Here is a 25,266-nt window from a genome sequence, read left to right as displayed (position 1 = left end):
GTCATGATTAAATGCTAACATTACCTTTGCTATTTATCTACGATACAGTAGTTGTAAATTCTTAGCTATTTTTGACGCTATCTTGCAACAAGGTACATTATTGCTAACATTAGCTGTTGTTGGAAGCTAATGGATTTAGTAGGCTACATTATAACTTATTTTTTTGCTAACTTAAATCTATTAACACATTTTCTATTATCATCAAGCTGGAAAGGTAATGTTAGCCATAATCTTATAGCAAACAATAATGTTATCTAGTTAGTCTGTTAATGTCTTTCTTATCATCATTAAGTCATATCATGAATAGGCCCAACACATGTGAACATTAATATTCTAACTTTAGCTATGTTAGTTAGATGGCTGGTTGCTAATGTAAGCTGTTGTTATAGTAGCTTATATATTGTTATTTTAGCTAATATGTAGTTTTAACTTATACGTTATATGTCCCTCTGGATTGTTCAAAATGTATTGTCCTTTTTGTTTTCTCTTCGATCTACTAATTTAGGATTCAGGATTAATTTAGGACTTATTTAGGATTCGGGATTTCAGGCAAATAACTGACTAAAAAACTGGAATTCAGCTGTACAAAGTATATGGTCATTGGAGCTTCCCACACTGAGTGTAATGTCAGAGACAGTGATTGTTTAAGTAAAAAGTAAACTTTATGAGTGTGACTATTTGTTGTATTCCTTTCCCGCTATAGCGATGCAACGAAGTAATTGTTTCAGTAAAAAGTGAACGTTATATGATTAACAGGGGTAGCCTACAGTTTGTTGTATTTGCTTTTATGCTATCAAAGCAAGAATAACATTGTTATAGCCAAATTTGAACTTTATGAGCTCGACAGCAATTTGTAGGATGCTTTTTGCTAGATTGCCAGGTGCTACTGCCGCTGTGTTTGATATGATGACAAGACCATACACAAATCCAAACTAGCTGCGTGTCAACGAATGATTTACTTTTATGTCTGCTGTCATTATATATTTTTTCAGCCCACCCACTAACGTACACTCATCCTTTATTTCCATCACTAAGGTATTCTGTGTTGACAGCTTAAACTACCAGTATTCAGTATTTGTTACTCTTGTCAGCCTGGATGGCTCCTCGAGCTTCTTTTTTAACTGAATTTGATGACTCTTCCATATTCTCTTCCCATCCAGGCCACACTCCTTTGTGGTTACGCACTAAAATACATAAATAGATCTTCAAGCCATGTTTTTCTCCCGCCAGCTTCTCTGCTGTGACTTATTGGTCTGTATTTAGTGGTTATGGGATGTGTGAAAAGCACATTCAGTGGCGTACAACGTGAAAAAAATCAATCAACGGGAAACTTTAACTTTTTAGCTTTCAAACTCATTTTGGTGGGGTGACCATTCATACATGTGAACAAAATGTTATCCTCCTCTTTAATATCTGTTTCTGAAAACACGTTGATTTCACTAAATAGTTTCACAAATGCACTTTTTCAGTATTGATCATTTCTTTAAGTTAAACACAGGTACCTATTAGAACATTTGGAAAAATTCCAGCACATAAAGTATCATAGCCTGAGGGTCTTAACGGCAGACATGTTCAAAATAGAAGTATATATTCGGTGGAAAAATGGTTCCTCTGTGTGGTTGAAACCTGACACTTTCTGGGCTGGGGTGTGTGTGAGCTCAAAGGGTGAGGAGCTAGAAAGCTGGGTGTCAGTGCCCACCTTCAAGACTGCGTTGCACGTCCCTCTGGACTGTTGCTCGACCAGCTGGGAAATTTAACTTTGAGAGGTAGGACAAAATACACTCTGAGGACTTATTTTTAAAGCTATTTGATAAATCCTGCTGAAGCAATTTGCATGTGTAAAAAAATATCAGGTAATTCCAGGAATTTAGGAACTCATTATGTATAAAGTAAATCAGTAATTACATTGAAAGTGTCATTATTTAGTTGCTATTCTCTTCTGTTGGCAGTTCTGCAGTTGCAGAATGAACATCCTACAAATCCTGGGTCTCCTGCAGCTGCTTGCTGTACCGGCTTTCACTGTGAGTCTTACTTTTAGTATTCACAAGATCTTATCATTTTCAAATACGTTGGTTGGCATACGATGGCACTCATATTTTCTTTTCCATGCGTAGAAATTGCAAAGTACAAGAAAGAACAGTATGTCCAAAATCTCAACAACAAAAAAATGTTACCTCTCTGACACATGTGCCCTCATGTGATGCTGTTTTTTTGTCAAGGAGGAAAGACGGTTTGTGGCTAAATGTTCCAGCATCTATTTCGGAGTCTGTAGCATGCTCTTAGTGTGTGGTGGTGGTTGGTGGTGGGTTATGATATGGTGTGTGAGAGGGAGCATTGTGTGTTCTAGAGGCTTTATATTTTTCTTGTGTGTTTGTTTTTTTGTTGTTTTTTAGTTTACACAACCAACCCATGACTACTGGGGAGAGTTTGGAGCCTACGGGCCCTGCAGTCGTACCTGCGGCACAGGAGTGGCAATGAGGACCAGGAAATGTATCACTTCAAGGTAGGACATTAAGACATTACATGCTAGGGTATAGATACAAATTTGTAGTGAGATACTTAGTTTTTTTACACATGATTTAAAAGTTGTACAATAGTTTGTATTATGTTTCTGCTTTTAATCATTAACAACATATTTTATGTCCCTAATCTAGTCTTACTTTATTCTATTACAAAACATAATTTATGTAAAGTTATGCCCATGGCATGTTTTTTTTATTGACATGACCAGTTAAGCCCAATGAATTCCTTCAAAAGACTATTTTAAAGAGATTGTGTCAAATAGTAAACTTTTCTTTCTCTTGCAGGACTGATGGAGGACACAACTGCTTAGGATCCTCCAAAGCCTATCGCACCTGTAATACGCATGTAATTATCCTTAAATACTTTTATTATGCCTTTTTATATAAAAAAAACAACCTATCCACAACCTACACAAATAAATCACACCCATAATCCCAAACTTTGCATAATTACAGGCTTGTCCTGTTGGATCCAGGGACTTCAGGGAGGAGCAGTGCTCCCAGTTGGACAGAACGGACTTTCAGAGCAAACAACACACATGGGTGCCTTATTATGGAGGTAACTGGTCAATTATATATGCCACATGATTCTAGATGGCATAATACCTTTGTCGTGATGGAATTTAACACCCTTGGATCTTCAAGGCAGTCTATATTTAACTTTTTTTTTAATAGATTTATGAATTGTTTATGACATAACTTTTCTGGATCTTTTTTGTTCTTTAGCATCCAATCCCTGTGAGTTGCATTGTGTCCCAAGGGGGGCAAACTTTTTCTACAGACACAGACCTGCAGTCGTGGATGGGACACAGTGCTACGTAGGCCGCACCGATATCTGTGTGGATGGTGCCTGCAGGGTAGGAACAAAACTATAATCTATAATAAAATCACAGAGTCTCTGCGCTTTGAATTGAACTGTATATCTATAGCATATCTTTTCTGGACTTGTTATTCCCAGTTAAAGGAAAATAAGATCAGTAATCCAAATTCACAAGCCCAAATGCCAACTCTCCTCATCTTTATATGACATTTGAAATAATTTGTCCTCCTCTAGATACTGTCCCATGGAGAGTTTTTGGGCTTGGATGAAGACACTAATTCTGTACACTCGGCTGCTCCTGTTGTAGTTGCTCCTCACCCAAGAGAAACACTCTCATACTACTACAAAACTGGTGTGTATGGAGAGTGCTCTGCTGCCTGCGGTGGAGGCATGCAGTATCGCAGCATTGAGTGCTGGGTTCAGGACTCTGCCAACCCCCGTGTGGTGGAAGAGTCTTACTGCATTACCCAGCGCCTGCAGAGACCACAGAGCCAGCAGGCCTGCAACATGCACGCCTGTGCTGCTGAGTACAGCGTGTCCAGCTTCAGTGCGGTTTGTACCCTATAAAAAGAACTCAACCTTATATTTCTGTTTTTACTCTCATACAAACAAGCAATGGCTTATTGTTTCTGGAGTAGATCTAAGAGAATAAACGTAAAGTATGCCTTACAACACAGTCAAAAGTACAACATACACACCAATAAATGTCCACTTTTCTGTATTTTTTTTTAACTGTCCCATAGTTGTGGATACTTTGAAGATTATGTTCAATCTTATCAAGTTTTCAAACTTTTGATGAAGAAAAAAAAAAACTCTTGTGACATAGAAGCCTGTACTGACCTATTAAAGTGATTGGGATGTAATATATTAATATCTAAAACAGTTACTGTTTGCTGCTGGACTGATTTTTTTTTATATCTTGTTGGTCAGTGCTCTGTGACTTGTGGAGAAGGGCAGCAGACAAGGGAGGTGTTCTGTGTGGGGTCAAGAGGTGAACGCCTTCCTGAAAGCACCTGCAGTGGATTGGCCAGACCTGCTTCTGTCCAGACTTGCCGCAGACCTGCCTGCCATACGCACATCACCTGGCACGTGACCGACTATGGACTGGTATTTGTAATTTCTCATCTCACAACTACAACTTTTGTCACTATTTTATCTCTGCGTTTTTTCACACTTTCCTGGCTTGTCTCTGTAGTGCACCAGAAGCTGTGGTGGTGGTGTGAGGGAGAGGAGAGTGGGCTGTTTTGATACAGATCTGAACCCCTACCCAGAGGCCCGCTGTGGAGCAGCTAGCAGACCAGTCTCTGTGGAATCATGCAACTCACAGGCCTGCCCCGGAGCACAATGTGAGCCAAATCTGACCACGTTCACACGCTGATTAAATTGTTTGTGCTTTTATTTTAATCAACCTTTGTTTTTTGTTTTTTTTAGTGGTCCCAAGTGTGCAGGATCCAAGGGCACACGAAAGCACTGTGAGAGGATTTGTGCCCCACGTTCCAGGAGAACCCTATGGTACGTCATCTGGGATACCTTGTTGAAACGATTCCCCTGAGAAGTGAACAAAATGTACAACTTTTTTTTAAATAAGTGCAGAACCAGTTATTTGAGCTCAAATATTACTCCAAAAACAGTAAAGATAGTGTGCCTTAATGTTATAATTACTGCTGCCTAGACCATGATTGCACAGCAGTATGAGGAGTTTATTTGAATACCGTACCACTGAAAGCAATGTTTACGGTCTGAAAAATTAACCAGCCAAATTTAGCTCGATCCAGATTTAATCTTGAACCTTCTAAAAAGGATAAGCACATATTTTCTCGGGGCTATGGAATGTACAGTTGCAATACGCATGTTTGACCATGTCTCTGTCTGTGTTTGCTTTCTTTAGCGTCCAGGCCACATACAAACATTGTGTACGATCCATACCCTTCTGTGATTACTCCTTACTGTGCTCAGTCATTCTATGGCTGCTGTCCAGACGGTCAAACCTCTGCTAGAGGGCCCCATGGCGAGGGCTGCTCCCAAGATGACTGTGTCCGCTCCAGGTAACTACTGCTTATGGATTCAGTTCTTGTTATCAATATGTCTCATAAAGTGTTTCCAACATTCAGTGTACATATATATATATATATTTTTTTTTAGATACGGCTGTTGTTTGGATGGGGTGACCCAAGCTCAAGGATTTGGAAGAGTTGGATGTCCTGAGTACCGGCCAACTGTGGTACGAAATATAATTATTCAAATATAATTTGAATAATGAAGAGTTCCACCTGACAAGGAAATATATACCATATTCACCTGAAAGCCATTCTCTTCTGATGTAATGCTCAGGGTATAAGCTCAAATTTCCTATTAAGTAATAATACTTTGTTTCAGGATTTAAGTTGTGAAAACATGGAGAATTTGCCGATACTTTATTAAAATCTGGCCAGATTTGAAGTTTAAAAACAGGATGACCTATTAGCTACCGTCGCGTATAGTAATGGTAGCGATGAGGTATTTGAATTCTAAAGTCAGAGGTTAACTGATGGTAGCTATAGGTTATCAAATGTGATCCACATATGGCCTGATGTCGCTCTTGGTTGTTACTGCCAATTGTCCTTACCATTGCTGATCGATAGGGAAAAGGTCCAATGATAACAACTGAATGGCTAAGAACCTGAAACACATAAGTGCAACACTCATTATGAACAGGACAACAGATGAAAATAAAAGTTATTTAAAAATGTTCACCTTAACTGCATTATGGGAAAAAGATTATCCAGAGTTTTTGGGTGTATGTTGCATGGGGCATGATTTTAAACTAGTGAGTGATTTAGAATACCTCTTTCATAGGATAAGTTTGAATCACCTTTTTAAATGTGTCTGTCACAGGTCGACTTACTTCAAGAACTCATAATCCTAAAGCACTGGAATACCCCATTTTAAAAATAGAACTCAGCCTCTGAATTCTTTCTGCTCCATATTGTATATCAGTCAAATCTGTAAGTAGAGTTACAATCTTTCGCTTCTTGATTTTCTCTCTTAGCAGGACACACCGGCTCCTGTCCCTCCATCCACTGGTGATGTGTGTCGCTTTCCCCGTGACGAGGGCCCTTGTGACACTTGGAAGGTCCGCTACTACTATGACTCAGTTGCTGGCAAATGTACCGAGTTCTGGTTTGGAAGCTGCCAGGGCAATGGCAATAACTTTATGTCCCTGGAAGCATGCCAGAGACAGTGTGGGAGCATGATGAGGGAGCCCCCACCTCCACCTCGCAGAGAGACCCCCAGGAGAGGGCCACCCAGGGGTGCCCTGAGGGCAAGGGCATAACCATATGTTCCCTTATTGCCTACAAATCTTGAAAATAATACAGTGTCATCTCTATGAAGTTAATCATGTGATTTTTTTTTACACACATAATATGTACATACCTGAGATCATGCACTAACATGTTATGAAAAACTCACCACATAGGCCTACCTGTCTTTTAAACAGGAATTTACATTAAAGATGATGTAGACCCCCTCAGATTTATGCTGAAAGGATCCCAGCTCTCCATTCTGGTTCTTAGGTCCTCATTTTGTTATCTGTTTAACCCCTTTTGGTGTTTTATTTCTCTGTTTATTCATGGATGCTTTGGCTTATTGATCAGGACTAAAATAAAAACAGTTTCAATGTTATTGTCAATCAATAAATTTCCATTTTTAATGGTAACTGTTATTTTTATTTCGTCTCCATCTGTTTTTGCACCAATTGCACCAAGTTTACCTGACACATAGGCTTACTTCTTTTTCTCATATTGGTCTTTTCTACTAAATTGTGGAACGTATCATGTAGCCAACTTATTATATAAAACATTACATTATAGAAAGTGATTTAAACAAAGGACATGCATTTTTGTGGCAGAATATTATAACGTAGATAGAGATAAAAAATTGACAACGTGAATAAATCACTTACAAGTCTATGGAATAAATGCAAGACTATTATTTTGAAACAAAACCTTTATTTTGAAGGCGAATCATTTAACACCGGAAAAAAAAACTTCATTTCAGTTCCTCTGTGACGCTTTGATCTTACAGCTAGCAGAATTCACACGGGGCATTTTGTGCTAAAATTCATCAAGTTGTTGCTTTTTTTCCCCATCCCTAATAAGTAGACACGGTCTGCTTGAAGCACAGAAACATGGTAAGATGAATTTGTTTTATGTTTTTAGAGGTAAATGCTTGCAGGTCTGTCTATATTAGCTCCCGTGAAAACCCGTAACGAAGCTACCAAGCTACGAGGCTACGTTTACTTACGTTACTCTAAAGGTCCTTTTTCTTCTTTGTGATGAAAACCTAGTTACATTTTAACAGGTAATCACCGCCTGTCAACCTAACTATGAGTGATGGAATAGCCTTTGTATTTATTTCAGACGTAGATATCATCTTAGCATCCTGATTTGTGATGAAACCACTGAGAGGGTTAAGACAACACGGGGCTTATACTAAATGTGAGGTAGAAACACAAAACTGTAGGTGTTGTGATGAAGACTGTAATATTTGAAGTAAAATGTGTTTAATCATTTTTTTTTTACAGTCGCACACAATTTTGCTGGTTCAACCAACCAAGAGACCTGAGGGCCGCACATATGCTGACTATGAGTCAGTGAATGAATGTATGGAGGGTAAGTCTTCATCTGATTTCACTATATCACAAAACTCTTTTGTCATGGTATAAGTGTAATTAGTTTATCTTTTAACTGTAGCAGGTTATACCCGCCATAACCAACCTTTTGAAATCTCTTATATTATTGTTATTCAATTGTTTTTCTTTAAGGCATTTAACCTTTTTATACATTTTACATTGCAGTGATGTTATATCGGCATGCACTCAACCTCGCAACACACGACCAAGATACATTTCTCAGTAAACAACTTAGTCTATAATTCATTAAATCACTCTATTTAATGGCAAATCTGTTCACAAACACACACACACACACACACACACACACAGCCTTTAAAATCCACAATGCAGACTAAACCAACATTCAGTAATCATTGTGACAACTTCATCTTTTCCAAATCACAACAATAAACATTTTGGCTGCAATTCAGAGACATTTTTCCCCAATACTTACCGTACACCAGTGCAGCCTACAGACTGTACAGCTTTTACACCGTACATCCATAGCAGCCCACAGTACAGAGTTACTTCTTCATTTAGCATCAATTTGGCATGCAATTGTTACTCACAATTTTTTAATTTATTTAATATTTTATTTTACCCGGCAGAATTGCTTGAGATCAAATGACCTCTTTTTCGAGTAAGGCCTGGCCAAAATGGCAACAGCAAAAAAGAAATATAAGACAAACCCAAAAGAAAGCACAGACATGAGAAAAAGAGACAAATACAGTCCAGAAGGTGGAGGAGGAGGAGGAGGAGGAGTAGGAGTTCATGTTAAACAAAAACAAAGCACAACACCACAATGCCAAGCAGCAAGCTTACATGTAGCATGATCCCCATAGTAAGCTTAAAGCGTCTTTGTGACAGCACACACAGTATCACCTGTGCCCACCCACCTGGGGCAGCTCTGCAACTGCCATGCCATACTGTTATTGCTGATGCTCTTTGGTGTTTCTCCTATTTTTGTCCTGTAGTTATGGAGCTTCTGGCACTGTCATTTTGAATAAAGTTCTCTCTTCTCTTTCTGTGTATTACATACTAACATAAATATGTAATGATTAAATTGTTCTTTCTTTGTTCTTGAAAGTTAAGTATAATGTCTAGCTACATGTTAGGAGACACCTCATGCACAAAAAACAGGAGTAAGGGACCACATCAGTCATCCACTGTAACAACAAAAAAACTATGATTTTATCCTCTATACCCTTAGGTCTTAAAACAACAAGTTGATTATCGAAAAATGATATTTAACAGTTTTAGTACTTAATTTCAGATGCACAGTTTTGGAACTGGTTTTGCTTTTATTTAACATTTTGTCATCTCTCTTTCAGGCGTTTGCAAAATGTATGAAGAGCATCTTAAGAGGATGAATCCAAACAGTCCCTCCATCACTTATGACATTAGTCAGTTGTTTGACTTTATCGATGACTTGGCAGATCTAAGCTGTCTTGTGTAAGTAAAATATCCCTTGTAAATGCATGTGGAATTTAATTTAAAACAAATATTACATAATATAATTATCTCTCCCCCCCCCCCCTACAGCTACAGAACTGACACACAAACATACCAACCATACAACAAAGACTGGATCAAGGAGAAGATATATGTCCTGCTGCGGCGTCAGGCTCAGCAGGCGTCAAAGTAAAGGCGTCAGGAGTTGTCTTGCCACACACTTGGAAGGAATTCAAGGTGCATAACATTTCCACAGCATCTTGAAGATCTGTGTAAAAGGACATGTCAGTTTGACAAGGAAAGGGTTCACGATATATTGTACTCTGGAAGTGGAAGGGGTTGAAAATTGGGTTAACATCAGAAGTTTCTGCCTTTTTATATAGAAAAATGTGTTACAATCGGTTTAGAATAAGGATAATGGCAACAAGGACTAACTTATTGATTGAGAGGGATCACTGCTTCGAGAAAAGCTCACCAGGAACTAAACAGTTTTTGTTTTTACAATTTTTTCAATTCTGGGATTTGTTTTTTTTTTCTATGTGACTTTCTTTGTTTTGATAAAGCTTTTCGTGGAAGTTGAATTTGTACATGCTGTGGAATGCGAATGCAGATTTATTTTTAAAAAGAGATAATGCTGCAGCCTGACATACCCACCCATTCATGTCACTGAACCCAGAACACTATTTCCAATATTTGAAGTGTTATTAAACATTGTTACTAAAGCCTACCATAATGAGGTTTTTTTTGTTTTGTTGTTGTGGTGGTAAACTTTAAATTATGCATTGCATCTGATTTCAACCAGTATCTTCAGTTACAGTTTTCTTTGTCTAAAGCAAAATAAACTATTGCTTTCTGATTGGTCTCCACTTTTACTTTCATAACCATTTGTTTAAAAAAAAAAAAGAAAAAAAAAAGAGGGTAACATTTTCTTTCAACCGAGAGAAACTACTGTTTTATCGGGATTTGCTTCTCAAATGATTGGGACTCCCTTCTGCTTTTGCGTATTAGAAAACGGGTTACTGTCTCTTTAAATGTGGCGCGCTGCCCTGTTGTTGCTGTGCTGGAAACCCCGTCCTGACTCAGAAGGGACCCAAGATGGCTGAATACTCACGGAGGGGGGGGAGTTAGCAATTATCTGAGCAGAGACGTCGGGAATGAATGGCGAATAACAGTATAATGTAAAGCGTTACCTTTAAAGAAATTATCCGAGTACAGTTTGTTGCTTTGCATATATTATTTTTTTAAAGAGATGCACGAATACCAGTGAGGAGAGAGAGGTCTCTCCGCGGCCCCGAGCCAGAACATGGCGGAACACTTGGGGGAAGAAATAGCAGCTAACGCTAGCTAGCTGGCTAGCTGGCGTATTATACAGACACAATTAGACGAATCGGTTCGAGAGTAAACACGGGCGTGTGCGTTCCCGCAAATATTAAACTATGTCACCGCTGTACAGATCGGCTCGGTTCGCTTTGAGAGGTTATTTAAAATTGAGAATGTGGAGCGTAGGCAGTTAGCGTAGCAGCTAGTTAGTGAACTCGGGTTTTTTTTTTTTTTTTTTTTTGCTAGCACAAGCGTACACACTGTACTGGAGAAGCAGAGTGTTGCTGTGAACCCACAGGACGCATCTTTGCTAAGGTTTGCTACGAATACACGTCTTTTGAACATTGTGTTGGGACTTTGCAATGTCGGTCTCCCATTTGATTAGTGGATAAACAACCAGTAGTTTGCTTTTAAATAAGGCTTTTGCTACCCAGGGTTTGTTGTGTCACACTGCCCGGACTAAGTTTTGAGGCATTCGGGTCACATTTAACAGGTATCGTACTTTCTGGGTTATAGTCCAGGTGTGCCGCCAACCCTGTTTGACCTCCTGCTTCTAGTTACTTCATTGTAGTAAAGTGAACAGGTGTACACACATACAACAAAAAGTGGATTTAAGTGTCGGCGTCACCCAGCACACTGTCAGGAGGTGGGGTGGTGGTGGTGGGGGAACTACCTGCCAGGATGACGGACACTCGCCGACGAGTCAAAGTCTATACCCTCAATGAGGACAGACAGTGGGACGACCGTGGGACCGGACACGTCTCCTCGGGCTACGTGGAGCGTTTGAAAGGCACGTCCCTCCTGGTGCGAGCAGAGAGTGATGGTGAGTAGACGATGGGATGGTAACTTTTCTTTTTGGGGGGGTGGGGGGGGGTGTTGTTATGATGATCATTGTATTAGCTGCTCAAGACAAGCATTGGGACCAGGCATGTTACATGTGTGTGGAGAATAGTCTAACCCAGGGGTCTCCAACCTTTTCTTCATCTGAGAGCTACTTTGGAGAAAAAAAAATGAAAGTGGCCAAGAGCTACTTGCATTTATTTTACACAGCACACACACACACACACACATACACACACACACACACACACACACATCAGCTGGATTAAGCTACTAAGCCAATGCTTGTCAATAATCTTAAATTCACATCAAGGTCCAAGAAAAACAAAATGTGAATATTTTACACTTCTTTTTGTGCCACATAGTAAGCTATGTTGCTGAAAATTCACATCAATGTCCAAGAAAACATGACCACTTTACACTTGTTTTTTATGGGCCAAATACATGAATAGTGGGAAGAGGTGTGTTTACTGTTGTCAGATTTATTTTTTATTTTTAACATAGTCAGTCAACCTACAGGTGAGCTACTGGAGACCTGCCCACGAGCTACCCCTGTAGCTCCCGAGTTACCTGTTGGAGACCCCTGGCCTAACCTATCCTCCTGTTGAAAGTCAGTTTTCAAAACTTAATGAGCCACTCTTGTTTTTTATTAATTACAGGTTCCCTACTGCTGGAGTCCAAAATCAATCCAACCACAGCCTACCAGAAACAACAGGTCAGTTTATATCATTTCGCAGTGCACTTGTTACGTTTTTACTTTTTCTGTGTGATGATTAAATTGGCTTTGTTTTTCTTTTATACAGGATACATTGATAGTGTGGTCCGAGGCGGAGAATTATGACCTGGCACTCAGCTTCCAGGAGAAGGCTGGCTGTGATGAAATCTGGGAGAAAATATGCCAGGTAAACTGCACATATCTTTGTGTGGGTGTGTGTTTGTCTGCTCCATCTGTGTATGCGTTTTACACTGTTGTTTGGGTGTTACTTGTGATAGCTTATTTAAGTATTCACATTATACTGTATGTGTGTCTGAATGTAAGGTGCAGGGTAAGGACCCGTCAGTGGATATCACCCAGGATGTGGTCGATGAGTCTGAGGATGAGCGCTTTGAGGACATGTCATCCCCTGGTCTGGAATTACCGCCATGTGAACTGAACCGCTTGGACGATCTGGCTGAACTGGTGGCCTCATCACTCCCATCACCACTGCGGCGCGAGAAGCTGGCTCTTGCCGTGGAGAATGAGGGCTACATTCGCAAGCTCCTGGAACTGTTTCATGTGTGTGAGGATTTGGAGAACAGTGAGGGACTGCACCACCTGTACGAAATAATTAAAGGCATCTTCCTGCTCAATCGCACGGCACTCTTTGAGGTTATGTTCTCTGAAGAGTGCATTATGGACGTCATTGGTTGTCTGGAGTTTGACCCAGCACTCCCACAGCCAAGGCGGCACCGGGAGTTTCTAACTAAGACCGCCCGCTTCAAAGAGGTGATCCCCATCTCTGATCCTGAACTGCGTCAAAAAATACACCAGACGTATCGTGTGCAGTACATTCAGGATATGGTGCTGCCCACGCCCTCAGTTTTTGAGGAAAACATGCTGTCCACCCTGCACTCCTTCATCTTCTTTAACAAGGTGGAGATTGTGGGCATGCTACAGGTGAGACAAAACAAAGGTTGTTTGTTTTTGCACTATTTTTACACCACATTTCTCTTTAAAATTAGGCTTTTTGCTCAAGCAAAAAAAAAAAAAAAGGATTTTAGGCTGATACCAAGAACATTTTCAAAATAAAAACAGATGTGAGTAATCCTAAAATAGTGTCAAAGCAGTAATCACTTGAAATTACAGTAATTGTAGGAGTGTACAAAGGTTTCAGTTTTGGCTGATTGTGCTCTTCCCAGTCTGAGTTTGTCTGCTAGTGTGATCTTTGTGTTTTTGTATTGTGTCAACTCAGCAGTGTTTATGTATGGCTGTCTCCATAGAGATAGAGAAGTGTTGTGTAAATCAGTTACGCTGGGCTAGAGATAAACTGAAACTAGGACGCTGTTGACTCTATGGATAACTGTGCCATGTGAAATTCTGAAGTCCAACCCTGATATGAGACTTGTCCTCCTTATTTCCCACGCGGCTGTCTTTTGAAGTTGAAGTAAAGAGAGCAAATGTTTTGATCAGTGAAACCATCATCTGCTTTATCAGATGGCAAATTTACTAAATAGTACTGGTTTGTCGATTTAAAGAGTATGTGAACAGTGCATAACCAGTCAGAATAATCACCCACATTTTGTGAGTTTTATGACTTAGACAGATTTCTTTCAAATTAACTGCAATACATTTAAAGGACTGAACAAAACATGTATTATGTATCAATGGTTTTGAACTGAAACTAAATCAGTCACTTTTTGGATTGGTAGTTATTTGTATCTTAGTTTACTTTTTGTATCTTACCCCAGGTTAAGTGTACAGGTAAAGGTTTCTTGTTTCTGTATCCTGATCTGTTAACCCTTTTATGTGAAACTCATTCACTCATATTTTGCACTTCCCTTGTGATGTCAGGATGATGAGAAGTTCCTGACAGACCTCTTTGCACAGCTCACAGATGAGGCCACAGACGACGATAAAAGACACGAACTGGTATGCCAGACTTTCAGCCTAGATCTTTAATCGATTCATTGATTCATTTTCTCCTTGTATCATTTCTGAGAGTGTGGTTCTTTTTTCTTGCAGGTGAACTTCCTAAAAGAATTCTGTGCATTCTCCCAAACGTTACAACCTCAAAACAGAGACGCCTTCTTCAAGACGTTGTCGAACATGGGCATTCTACCGGCACTAGAGGTCATACTGGTGAGTGGATTAATCCAAGCAATAAGCATGAAGGAATGGCAATTGGGGGATTTTGCTCAGGATTTTGTGGGTTGAAACAACCCCATCACCTACAGCTGCTGCCTCCTCCTCCACTCGAAGTGAATCCAAGCTTGATTGCAAATCCCCTTAGTTAAAAATAGTAATCCAATGTTGAAATCGGCAGGATAAAAGCTTGCTAGCTAACTTAAAGACATGACATAATCCAGTTTCTAATATGCACTCCGGAAAATGTCTAGATATCTCAGAAAGACTGCCCCTGAAAACTCCCAGAGTTAGTTGGTCACACACGCACCTCCCAGCGGGATATATTTACTGATCTTTAAACTTACTGTTAAGAAATTTTATGTGTTTATGAGCTGGACTGAAATTAATTCTGATTACTCTATGTGACCAAAAAGGCCATCAGAAGAAAATATAGGTTGTTTTTGTCCTTTTATATTACCGTAAAATCTGGTGTCTATAAGACACACGTTTAATGCAATTTTTTACATCTTAGAATTGAGCTGCTTCTTATACCCCAGGCGACCAATATACCAGCTGACACACGCAGTCATGACCGTGGGTGCAGCAGCCACCTGGCGCAAATAAAAATACATCCCCAATTATTGTGTATTGAAAGCTGATTGCACTCTGTGCTGGGAAAGACAGCAACACAGACCAGTCTGGCTGTGCAACTTTTTTCACATCTCTTCTTCCTCACAAGGTCATAATCATGCATTTACAGAAAACGGTGGTATATTGTTCAATAAATAAACATTGTCAAGTGCTCTTTTGATTGAAAGAGTCCTTAAGAGTGGCCAGCGGAGTCTGGCAGAAAGCTTGCAAGCTAGGGGTCTGTGCTTCACAACTTTCACTGCAGGCTGAGAGCTCAACTAGCTAGTCGGCGTGCAAACTCACACAAAGTGAAAACAGACTGAACTAAAAGAGTGACACAGCTGTACAGAAACTGCACGTTGTAGACTTGGCTGAACACAATAGAAATCATCATGCAGGAAGACAGCTAAACTGAGACCTTCACAAACAGGGTGCGTTTTATAACGGTGCAACTTTTATTCCGGATTTAAAGGTAATTGTTGTAATGACTGCCACTGGATCACTGCTAGACAAAGGATTTTACGACACGCAGACCAGAAGTGTGTTAAATAATGATTTCCCACCGTAAAGATTCAGAGTGAGTGATGTAGTTGATATTTAAAAGACAGAAGGATGTTTTTCCTATTGTGTGTTTTGTATTGTTTCCTGTGCAATGCATCTCTTCTCATTAATTGAGATGAATGTATATTTTGTACATGGTCCCTGAAAGACTAAACAATAAACTAAACTTTATAAACTTGCAGTTAAAAAACACCAGTTTTGCATGTAAAGGATAAGATTGCTTGAGGCATGCATTCTCACATCAGCTCTAAATACTAGGAAGTCTGGCAGGAGAAGCTCCGGGTGAACTCGAAGCGAAAAAATCTGTTTGCATTCACACATACAGCCCCTCCAGCAAATATCAGAGTTTTTCAGGAGTTTTCTGCAAGTGTGAAATGTTCAGCACTATGTGTGTGAGAAACACTGCATTATCAGTGAGTTTCCTTCACATTTGGCAAAATGCACATTTGTATTTATGTGTGTTTTGAGGGAGAGAGTGAAAGAGAGAGAGAGAGAGTTGGATTACAGGTGTACTCAACAGTGTACTCTGTACTCAACAGTGCAAACGTTGGCTGTGTGACATTTCGGGGCATTGTTAATATCATTGTGAATTTATATGGAATTCTCCCGCATAGTGAGTGCCACTGCAATTTAGTGAATTTAATATTTTGTGCGTGATTCCCACAATCCAGTGCACAAATTGCAGGTGTTTTTTTTTTTCTTGAAAAGGCAAATTAAATCTTAATTCAACAAAACTAACATTTGTAAATTGTCTTTTGGCTTGCTTTGGATGTGTCACAGCTGCAAGGAGAATCTTCTGGTTTTAGCAGACCCATCACATCTTACTTGGTTGTACTATATATGTAGAGTTAGTTTTTAATTGGGCTTATCAACACGCTGTGATTTTTAGATCTGTATTGAGAGGTTGCGATGCCACATTTTTTAACAGTTGCTGACTGTTAGGTGTAAAAGTAATACTGATTTTGATCATGTTAACAACCCCAACACTCACACAAAATTAGAATAGGTTGACTGCAGTGTTCGTCCTGGCTTTGTGTTTGTGTGGAACTCATCCAGAATGTGGGGCTCTTCTTAAGCCACTTCTCTTTAGAGGATTAGTTTTTCTTATTGGTGAGACGAGCTGATCACTGATTAACAGAAATCAAACTTAAGTGCCCTGTGTGCACCTTGTGTCGCAATCAGGTTAAAAATAAAAAGATTGTTGATACAACAATATACTTTAACATCTAAGCACTGTAGGTTTGCCCCAGCTGGAATCATTATCATCTTTCTCTAAACATAACACCACTGTAAACAGTTTTTATTTGAACACTAGTGTCCTGTGTTTGTTGAGTGGTTACTTTGCTTTTACCTGCACACCAGTGACTGCAGACAAACTGATCTGATACAAGAGGACAGACAAAACAGAACAATACATTTCATTCAAAGAAAATAGCGAGTTTCCTGCATCTTACCAGCCTCTATGCCTCTTAACAACCCCAACAGCACAATTCACTCTTCTTTTTGAGTCATTAGGTATTTGTTCATGTTGTGTGTAAAATGTATGCGTTACGGTTTTACTATCCATTTGCAAAGTAATATTGACATCCTCCCTTGTATTTTTACACACACACAAAAACACTAGAGTAAAACAAATATATACATTTATATCTGTAGAACTGTTCTGGTCCTTTTTTTAATAAGGATTACACTTTCTTGATCCCTAAAGGTAAATTCACGGTCCACTGACAAAAATATTTTTCTTTTTATGAAACAGGGAATGGATGACGTTCAGGTGCGTGGGGCAGCCACAGATATTTTCTCTTATCTGGTGGAGTACAACCCCTCCATGGTACGAGAGTTTGTCATGCAAGAGTCTCAGCAGAATGATGATGTAAGTAAATAAACATAATAAGCCAAATATGTCAGAAGTATTTTCATATATTATATTAACATGTGTTCTATTGTTAATGACTATTTGTTGGCCTTTCAGGACATCCTCCTGATCAACCTGATCATAGAACACATGATCTGTGATACAGACCCAGAGCTAGGTGGAGCGGTGCAGCTGATGGGTCTGCTACGGACTCTGGTGGACCCTGAGAACATGCTGGCTACTGCAAATGTATGTTTGTGAGTTGCTCTATAAAACCTCAGATTATACAGGAACGACCGTACACTACACCTGAGTACTTGTTAGTCAGAACCAGCCTTTTCAAAAGCGCTTTGATACTGATCTAACTGTTCTGTAGCATTTGGCAGCATTTGTAGGATAGTAGAAAAGGGATGTTATGAATTGTCATACAAGTGCAAATTTGCGAGAAAATGTGATCGAAATATGCCAGTGGCTGACACAATAGAGTTCAGATGCAAGTCAAATCAGAAAAAGAAATAAAAGCTGGATTTTCCTGCTTCATCAGTTTAACAAGTGTCTTCACCTCCCATTATGGTTTTGTAGTGTGAGGTTCAGGAAAGTCAAATTCATGAAACTTATATTGTAATTTTTTGTTCATTTTTTCCTTCCTAGAAAACAGAAAAGACAGAGTTCCTGAGCTTTTTCTACAAGCACTGTATGCACGTCCTGTCTGCTCCTCTGCTGGCCAACACCACGGAGGAGAAGCCCAGCAAAGGTATTGTGTGTGTAGATGTGTAGCTGTGCCTGCAGTTGTCCATCACTGTTCTTAATTATTACATATTTATGGTTTTAGTAATTTATGTATGGAATTGATGATAATTTACCTGAAGTATTTGACTGATTAATGATCTTTGATATTTGTTACTGGGTCAGAGCACTGTGAAATTTCCAACTGGAACAATAAAGTTCATCTAATCTCTTATTGAATACCTGCGAGTTGAGTGAATAAAAAAAACCTTATCACCATTTACCCAGTTGGAAATCTGAGACATTTTGCTGTTCAAACTTGTGTCCAGCTGAACAGTTTCTGCTTTTTCTTTATTTTTTTTGCTGCCTACATCACCTACCTGGGATCCTTAAAATATTAGGGCTGTCTCTTTTTAATATCCTTTTCCATATGCAGCTACAAAAGATATGCTTTCTGATGTGTCTCTAACCACCTCTGCAAGTCAACAGATCAGATTGCTTCTCCTTCAATCTCAGACCCTCTTTATGCTAGATTTAACTTGAGAATAGGTGAAAGGTGCTAAAGCAAGTCTTTTTTTCTGTCTTCTGTTAGATGATTTTCAAACATCCCAGTTGCTGGCCTTGATTTTGGAGCTGCTGACATTCTGTGTTGAGCATCACACCTATCACATCAAGAACTACATCATCAACAAGGACATCCTCAGGAGGGTACTGGTGCTCACGGCCTCTCAGCACGCCTTCCTGGCACTATGTGAGTCATACAACCACAACACGATTCTTTAATCCCTGTAATTGGGATTTAATCCTTCTAGTTTATCCAAAGTATTGGACCTTTGAGCCTTTCTTTAAAGATTATTTGGATATACTTCAGTAGTTTTGATTTGTTCGTCATCCGTCTGTCCTCAGGTGCCCTGCGCTTCATGCGGAGGATCATTGGTCTGAAGGATGAGTTCTACAATCGTTACATCATGAGAAATTTCCTCTTTGAGCCTGTAATCAAGGCCTTCCTCAATAACGGCTCACGCTACAATCTCATGAATTCAGCCATCATTGAGATGTTTGAGTATGTCCGTGTGGTGAGTGTTGCTTCATTTTGCCTTTCCCCTCCGTTGGTTAGGAATTAGAGAGATAAATCGTTAAGATATCGCTCTGTTTCATTTTCTTTCTTGATTTGTTGTTTGTCTCCCCAGAGTGGAGCAGCTTGTCAAACCTGTACAATATAGAACCTTTTAAAACCACTTCTGTCTTTCTGTTGTATAAGATGCATGGCTTAATGCAGTACATGCATTGATTAACTGTTCAGCTCAGTTGAAAGAGTACTTGTTTGTCAAGCTGAGATGTTGAATGTTGTTTTTCTACTTTTTGAGCAAGTTAATTAGACAAATTGATTACCATCTAGCCAGTCATTCCAGTACCCTTAGATTGTAGAATAAAATACCAAATGTTTAAACCTTTAGTACATGAAAGGCTCTTCGGATTCATTCTAACTGTTTTGGTTCGTTTTCCCTCTCTTTTTCTCCTTTGCTCTCCTTTCCTCCACACTTTATTCCTTCTCTGCCTCTTTTCCAAACTCTTAACTGCACACTACACTTCTTTTTCATACTTTCCCATCATTTTCCTCCTTACTGGGGCTCTACCCTCCTCTCTCTCCCCCTCCCATTGCTCCCAGGAGGATGTGAAGTCTCTCACAGCTCATATAGTAGAGAATTACTGGAAGGCCCTGGAGGATGTGGACTACGTCCAAACATTCAAGGGCCTCAAGCTGCGGTATGAGCAACAGCGAGAGAGGCAAGACAACCCCAAACTGGATAGGTAAGAAAACCAATACTGCACTACTACTGCAACTCTAAAGCTGCCAGTGAGGACTTCTTCAGCTACACAATCCTTGTTGGCATGTTTTTCTTAAAGTAATGGAAAAAAAAGTCAATATAGCATCCACCCAGTTGTAGAACTTGCATCAGTAAGCGGTTGAAGTTATCCAGATATCGTGTCTTGTTCAGTATGAGTCTAGAGTCTAAAACACATTTATGTGGGGTTGACAAATTAACTTGGCATCTTGGATTGTGTTCTTTTTATTTTCTGCTTTCCTCATGATTTGTTCATGTGTACTTTAGTAGTTTATTTTCTTCATATAGCACCTTTTTATACAAATGTTGTTGTGCTTCTGTTTCACATCAACTGAGATCACACTGTTTTCATTATATATTGTGTAGCAGATTGTGTCAGTCTGAATTTGCACATAAAGTGCAAACTGCCTGGGGGTGAAGCTGGTTGACAAATTGAATAAGTTGTACACAGCAATATATGTATTCTGTTTTTGGATCACTAAAAGTGGCGCATTATCTCCTCCCAGCATGCGCTCCATTCTGAGGAATCACCGCTTCCGTCGTGATGCACGGACACTGGAGGACGAGGAGGAGATGTGGTTCAACACAGATGAGGATGACATGGAGGACGGTGAAGCAGTGGTTCCACCTTCTGACAAGATGAAAACAGAGGAAGACCTCATGGAACCTATAAGCAAGTTCATGGAAAGAAAGAAATGTATGTATGGAAACGCAGTGCTTTCCCCACTTAGTAGAGAACATTGAAATAAAACAGCGATGTGAGAGGATGATATTGAAGGACAGGATGTATTTGATTGTACTGGAGGTTAAGGGCTTTTGTGATTGAGGATTTAGAATCATGTTTCTGGTATGTTGGATTGATAATTTATAATAGGATTAACAAATCACTGACTTCTCATTTATATTGATCATATCAGTGAGAAATACCAGTGTAGAGTCAAAGCCTTAGATTAAGGAAACTGATGTAAAAAGACTTGTTTTCTGTTTTATTTGCCAAAGGTAGACAGGAAGTGATTAAAGCAAAAGCGTCTATAAAACCCAATTTGGGAAATTTCATAGGCCAAAAAACAATGAGATCATAATGTACAGGATTGGTGTCAGACTGCTTTGACATCCTCTTAGCTTTATCTAACAGCCCTAAAGTGTGATCTTAAGTCAGGCAAATTTCCTTTTTTTTTTTTTTGCCATCACAAAACGCGTCAATAACATTAGGTCAGCATGTTTCTGAGCAGTAGAGCTACCTCTTGTTATCCTGAAAGAAACAGGCACTTAAAAAGTATTCGTCTGTGTTTTTATAGCATCTCGTTCAAGAACCTGATGTCGTATGCATTGGCTCGATTTCACATGGCTGTACATAAGCTTCAATGAGTCGCCTTAACAATAAGACAAAATAAAATGTCCAACTTTTATATTCATAGAATAGAATGCCTTCATTGTCAATGCACAATGACATTTGCTGTGCATCACTTAAAACAAAAAGCGAGTGCATTGAGCACAGTCTTCAGTGTTGGAGGAACTTTGGATATTGCACCTTTAAAAGAATACGATTGCACATGAAATGTCTTTGCATCGTGATTATTCAAGCACATGACATGTTATTGCGTCATAACAATATTGAACATGGGGCTTTATTTCACCAGGAGTAGCATTGCACATGTAACGTTATTATTACCGCTAAAGTATATTTTACATTTCATATCTTAACCCTGCTTGTTTGTCCTGTTGTGCTGTGTTGTGCTGAAGCTGAGGGGGCTTGTGTTGGAGGCAGTGTTCCTGTCAGGTTCAGTTTAGTGATGGCTCTGGTGTGGAAGCGTTTCCTTACCCTTGATGTGCAAGAAAAGTATTCCAGATTAGTTTGTTGTTTCATTTACTTCCCAATTAATAGAGAATTAATTAATTCAACATAAAAGTAGTGGGCAGATTATTCAAAATTATTTTTTACTTGCAGCCCTTACTGAGTGTCTCAGTAACAATGTTTACAATGATTACAGTAAGGCACAGTTTATCTTACTGTATGCCATGTTCCACAAACAACTGCTCAAAAGATTTGTTTGTAGAGCAGGGTACTTTCAAGAAATACTTTCATTGGATGAGTTGATAAGGTTGAAATGTTTCTTGTAAAAGAATGCTGTGGTTGCATTTAGATTTAGATTTTAAAAAAAGGGGCTTTAAATTTTGACCACCTCTCTCTCTTCCCCCAGTGAAAGACCCGGACGACAAAGAGGTACTCGGGAAGTCGAGCTTATCAGGCAGACAGAACCCCAGCTTCAAGCTCGCCTTCTCCGGCTCCACTAAAACCAGCCTGTCCAGCCCCCCGTCGTCTGCCTCATTGAACCCAGGTTCGCCAGGATCACCAGGTTCTCCAGGCTCAGGGGCGAGGAGCTCCCCCTCCACTGCAACTGTAACCACAAAGGTACCTGTCAGCATGTTAATGTCCAAAGTGTTGGTCTTAAACTAAAGGTGTTTCATGTGAGTTCTGTCCTCTCTGCGTTCTAGTGTGTTAATAAAAACATTGACCTATATCCTAGAAGTAACATGATACTTTCTCTAAAGGCAAAAAGTTGTATAAACGTCTTAAGTTTGTAACAAGCGACCTCTGAGTATGACAAGTTTGTAGTCTAATCCCATCCAAATGAATTTGCTCATGAGGACAAGATTTTTGATGTGGGGTCTCTTGTCTTTTTCAGGGAGGTTTAGTGGGACTTGTGGACTACCCCGATGATGATGATGACGAGGAGGACGAAGATGACGAGGATGGAGAGACTAAAGAGGACCCTCTGCCACCTTCCAAGAAGTCCAAACTGAGCTCCTAAAGAAGCTTCACTGTCTCAGCTTGTGCTTTGTTCAGACAGTTTCAGCTCATAGACTCAGCACAGGAATGATCAAACTTGTAAACAAATTGAATGAATGAATGAAAGCCACCGCTCATCCTCAGCTGGTGGCCAAAAGAGGAGCAGACTGAACGGATACGAAGCCTCCTCGGACTAGCCCACTTTATACAAGTGCCAATCAGGAAACCAGGAACGACAAATCGTCTGAAGGGCGACACAGGACGTGTGAAAGTCGGGGGAGAAAAGATCACACTTGAAACATCGTCAGCAGACTCAGTATGAGACAGGATGGTAACTTAGCAACTGGAGAAAAACACCACAAACATAAACACAACGCAGACTGAATTCCAAGAGAGCTTGCGGGCTCGGACCATAACCCATTGCCCCTTGCCCCCCACTCAGGGAAGGACATCACAGCGGCCCAAGCGGGTCGGCCAATTCAGACCCAGAACCACCACTCGCACCCCCTCCTCGGAGTTCACCTTCCTCCTTGTTTCTTTCTCCTTCTTTACTCCTCTGCTCTTCCTCCCTCTCTTTGTCGATTGTTTTTCGTCCCTCGATTTTTTTTATTTAGTATATAGGACCAGACGGGAGGCAGCATGTGGCAAAGAGCTGTCCTTGTTGTCGTTTGATGATGTCATCAGTGTCGTCGTTTCCTCAGCGGAGGTTCTTTCTCTGAAGAGAAAAAAAAAAGCCAGCAGTTTCTTCATTACTTTCTTTTTGTTCTCTATTTGTCTCTCAATCTTTCTCCTGTTTTTTGTAAATGACAACAAAAGAGACCTGCCTTTAAATGTTCAGGACGTTTTCAGTCACACTTGAACAGGTTTTTAACGACCTCAGTAGGTGAGCTAGTTTTACCCTTTGCCCTTTGAAACTGCAGATTTTTTGGAGAATTTGTAATCCCGTCTTGATTAAAGATTGAGTGGAATTCTAGATGTGATGAATTTTGTCATATCTTCTCATTTTTTTCCTTTTACATGAGTGTACACTTAGTTGTTCAGAATATTTGGGACCATTAAAATGATCTTTGCTGTAAGATGTCCTACTACCCTTTTTCATAATAAGTGTGTCTTTGCTGCATCATGCTGTTATTTATCTGTCTGGGTTTTGTTTTTTACAACAAGAATGTCCTTCTATATTTCAAACAAAGACAGAGCAGCTGGATTAAACGTGACTCAGCCATCTCTCATCGGGCGCCTTTACTCCTCGAGTATTCCTGTGAAGCTGTAAAGCTAAACTCTTAAACCGAGACATTTATTTTGATTTATATTTCTTTTTAAATACCAGCAAATCCCTCAAACAAATTAATTTTGCAAAACCGGGTAGACCAATCCAAAGTAAATGGTGAATTAGTTTGTGCTTGGACTAACATGAACAAGTGTTTATTTCACTGCTACCAACAAGTTTGACCAAGAATCAAAGAAATGCAACTATATTGAAAAAGTGAAAAAAACATGTTTCCTTAAATTAAGTGGTGGAAGTCAGCAGCTGATGCCTTTATCATCCACCAGGTGGCACCCTTTGTTTAAAAAAGATGCAGTGCATGACTCAGTGGGTCATGTCATCTGTACTGTGAAATACTTACTGTGTACGGTATATAATAATGTTGTCATTCTTTACCCTGTGAGTATTTGCCCCGTTGATGATTTAGATGCTTCGGTTACAGCTGGTGAATACTTTCAGTGCTGCTCACGCAAATACAAAGGGGGAGTTTTTGATCAGTGGGCAGACTCGCACTCAAAAAAAAAAGCAGCTTCATTTTACACTCATGATCACTTTTTCATTTAACCATAACTAAAACACCTTTAAAGTTGTATTTAATTCCATTTGTATTTGTTCTGCTCATGTCAAAACACAACGTTTTCTGTGAATGACATTTTTCACTATTTTAACCCAGTCCATGTTCGGAAAGGAGCAGGGAAAAGAATAAACCTTATTTTGCCTGCCCCTTACGCAAAAGGAAAACAAGAAATATCTAGATGGTCTGTCCAAATACAATGACTTGGCAACTAAAACCACAGCAATATAAAAAAAATCTGAATAATTTAGAATCTTTGACTTCACTTCCTCTTAAATAAGGCGGAAAACACACAAAACACACTGCCAATTTCATACAGTCTAATAATTCTCTCCTTATATATTTTCTTGTGAAATATCTGAACACAGCTCTTCATTATTTAAAGAATTCCACAATTTTGATTCCAACAAAAGAATGAATGAAGTTGACATACTTTAAAACCTGGGGGGAAAAAAAAGCAAGATTATGTTGAGAATGAGAGATGAATAAATCTGCTGATTAATTTTTTTGCTTCAACATACATGTATGCTTCATTTCAACCACATATTTAACTGACCATCATTATGTTGCGTATCATCACTGTGAT

The 25,266-nt window shown here is 39.5% G+C and overlaps 3 protein-coding genes across 5 annotated transcripts; all 3 read left to right on the top strand.

Annotated features, from left to right (window-relative positions):
- The first annotated feature begins 1,627 nt into the window (after positions 1-1,627).
- On the top strand, positions 1,628-7,045 carry paplnb (papilin b, proteoglycan-like sulfated glycoprotein). Of its 2 annotated transcripts, none has more exons than XM_065963444.1 (13): positions 1,628-1,766; positions 1,950-2,021; positions 2,394-2,503; positions 2,808-2,868; positions 2,979-3,081; positions 3,249-3,379; positions 3,577-3,894; positions 4,273-4,449; positions 4,538-4,688; positions 4,774-4,854; positions 5,231-5,387; positions 5,485-5,563; positions 6,374-7,045. In XM_065963444.1, the coding sequence occupies exons 2-13, from the start codon at positions 1,965-1,967 to the stop codon at positions 6,653-6,655; spliced, it is 1,707 nt and encodes a 568-aa protein (XP_065819516.1). In that variant the 5' UTR covers positions 1,628-1,766; positions 1,950-1,964; the 3' UTR covers positions 6,656-7,045. The 2 variants fall into 2 exon arrangements, with proteins under 2 accessions (XP_065819516.1, XP_020497195.2); XM_020641539.3 differs by having other exon boundaries at positions 1,630-1,766; positions 6,371-7,045.
- Positions 7,046-7,355: 310 nt separating this feature from the next.
- Positions 7,356-10,304, top strand: erh (ERH mRNA splicing and mitosis factor). The gene is made up of 4 exons (XM_020641522.3): positions 7,356-7,513; positions 7,907-7,994; positions 9,328-9,448; positions 9,539-10,304. Exons 1-4 carry the CDS (start codon positions 7,511-7,513, stop codon positions 9,639-9,641), a joined length of 315 nt encoding a protein of 104 aa, XP_020497178.1. The 5' UTR covers positions 7,356-7,510; the 3' UTR covers positions 9,642-10,304.
- Positions 10,305-10,525: 221 nt separating this feature from the next.
- smek1 (SMEK homolog 1, suppressor of mek1 (Dictyostelium)) lies at positions 10,526-23,918 on the top strand. Of its 2 annotated transcripts, none has more exons than XM_020641497.3 (15): positions 10,526-11,591; positions 12,268-12,323; positions 12,412-12,510; positions 12,648-13,265; positions 14,160-14,237; positions 14,331-14,447; positions 17,380-17,496; positions 17,596-17,727; positions 18,130-18,232; positions 18,797-18,955; positions 19,111-19,280; positions 19,877-20,016; positions 20,558-20,748; positions 22,253-22,464; positions 22,739-23,918. In XM_020641497.3, exons 1-15 carry the CDS (start codon positions 11,450-11,452, stop codon positions 22,862-22,864), a joined length of 2,460 nt encoding a protein of 819 aa, XP_020497153.2. In that variant the 5' UTR covers positions 10,526-11,449; the 3' UTR covers positions 22,865-23,918. The 2 variants fall into 2 exon arrangements, with proteins under 2 accessions (XP_020497153.2, XP_020497152.2); XM_020641496.3 differs by having other exon boundaries at positions 19,874-20,016.
- Positions 23,919-25,266: the final 1,348 nt, after the last annotated feature.

Source organism: Labrus bergylta, chromosome 15 (assembly GCF_963930695.1).
Source record: "Labrus bergylta chromosome 15, fLabBer1.1, whole genome shotgun sequence".
NCBI lineage: Eukaryota > Metazoa > Chordata > Actinopteri > Labriformes > Labridae > Labrus > Labrus bergylta.
The sequence above is the reverse complement of the archived record's forward strand: the minus strand, read 5'-3'. Positions and strand labels throughout refer to the sequence as shown.

Bases quoted from the DNA above. Each gene is read 5' to 3' on its own strand.
- erh (XM_020641522.3), top strand. The intron at 7,995-9,327 runs GTAAGTCTTCAT...TCTCTCTTTCAG, and splicing joins AGTGAATGAATGTATGGAGG to GCGTTTGCAAAATGTATGAA. The intron at 9,449-9,538 runs GTAAGTAAAATA...CCCCCCCTACAG, and splicing joins GCAGATCTAAGCTGTCTTGT to CTACAGAACTGACACACAAA.
- paplnb (XM_020641539.3), top strand. From the start codon at position 1,965: ATGAACATCCTACAAATCCTGGGTCTCCTGCAGCTGCTTGCTGTACCG. The intron at 2,022-2,393 runs GTGAGTCTTACT...GTTGTTTTTTAG, and splicing joins TTGCTGTACCGGCTTTCACT to TTTACACAACCAACCCATGA. The intron at 4,689-4,773 runs GTGAGCCAAATC...TGTTTTTTTTAG, and splicing joins GGCCTGCCCCGGAGCACAAT to TGGTCCCAAGTGTGCAGGAT.
- smek1 (XM_020641496.3), top strand. From the start codon at position 11,450: ATGACGGACACTCGCCGACGAGTCAAAGTCTATACCCTCAATGAGGAC. The intron at 20,017-20,557 runs GTAAGAAAACCA...ATCTCCTCCCAG, and splicing joins GACAACCCCAAACTGGATAG to CATGCGCTCCATTCTGAGGA. The intron at 22,465-22,738 runs GTACCTGTCAGC...TGTCTTTTTCAG, and splicing joins CTGCAACTGTAACCACAAAG to GGAGGTTTAGTGGGACTTGT.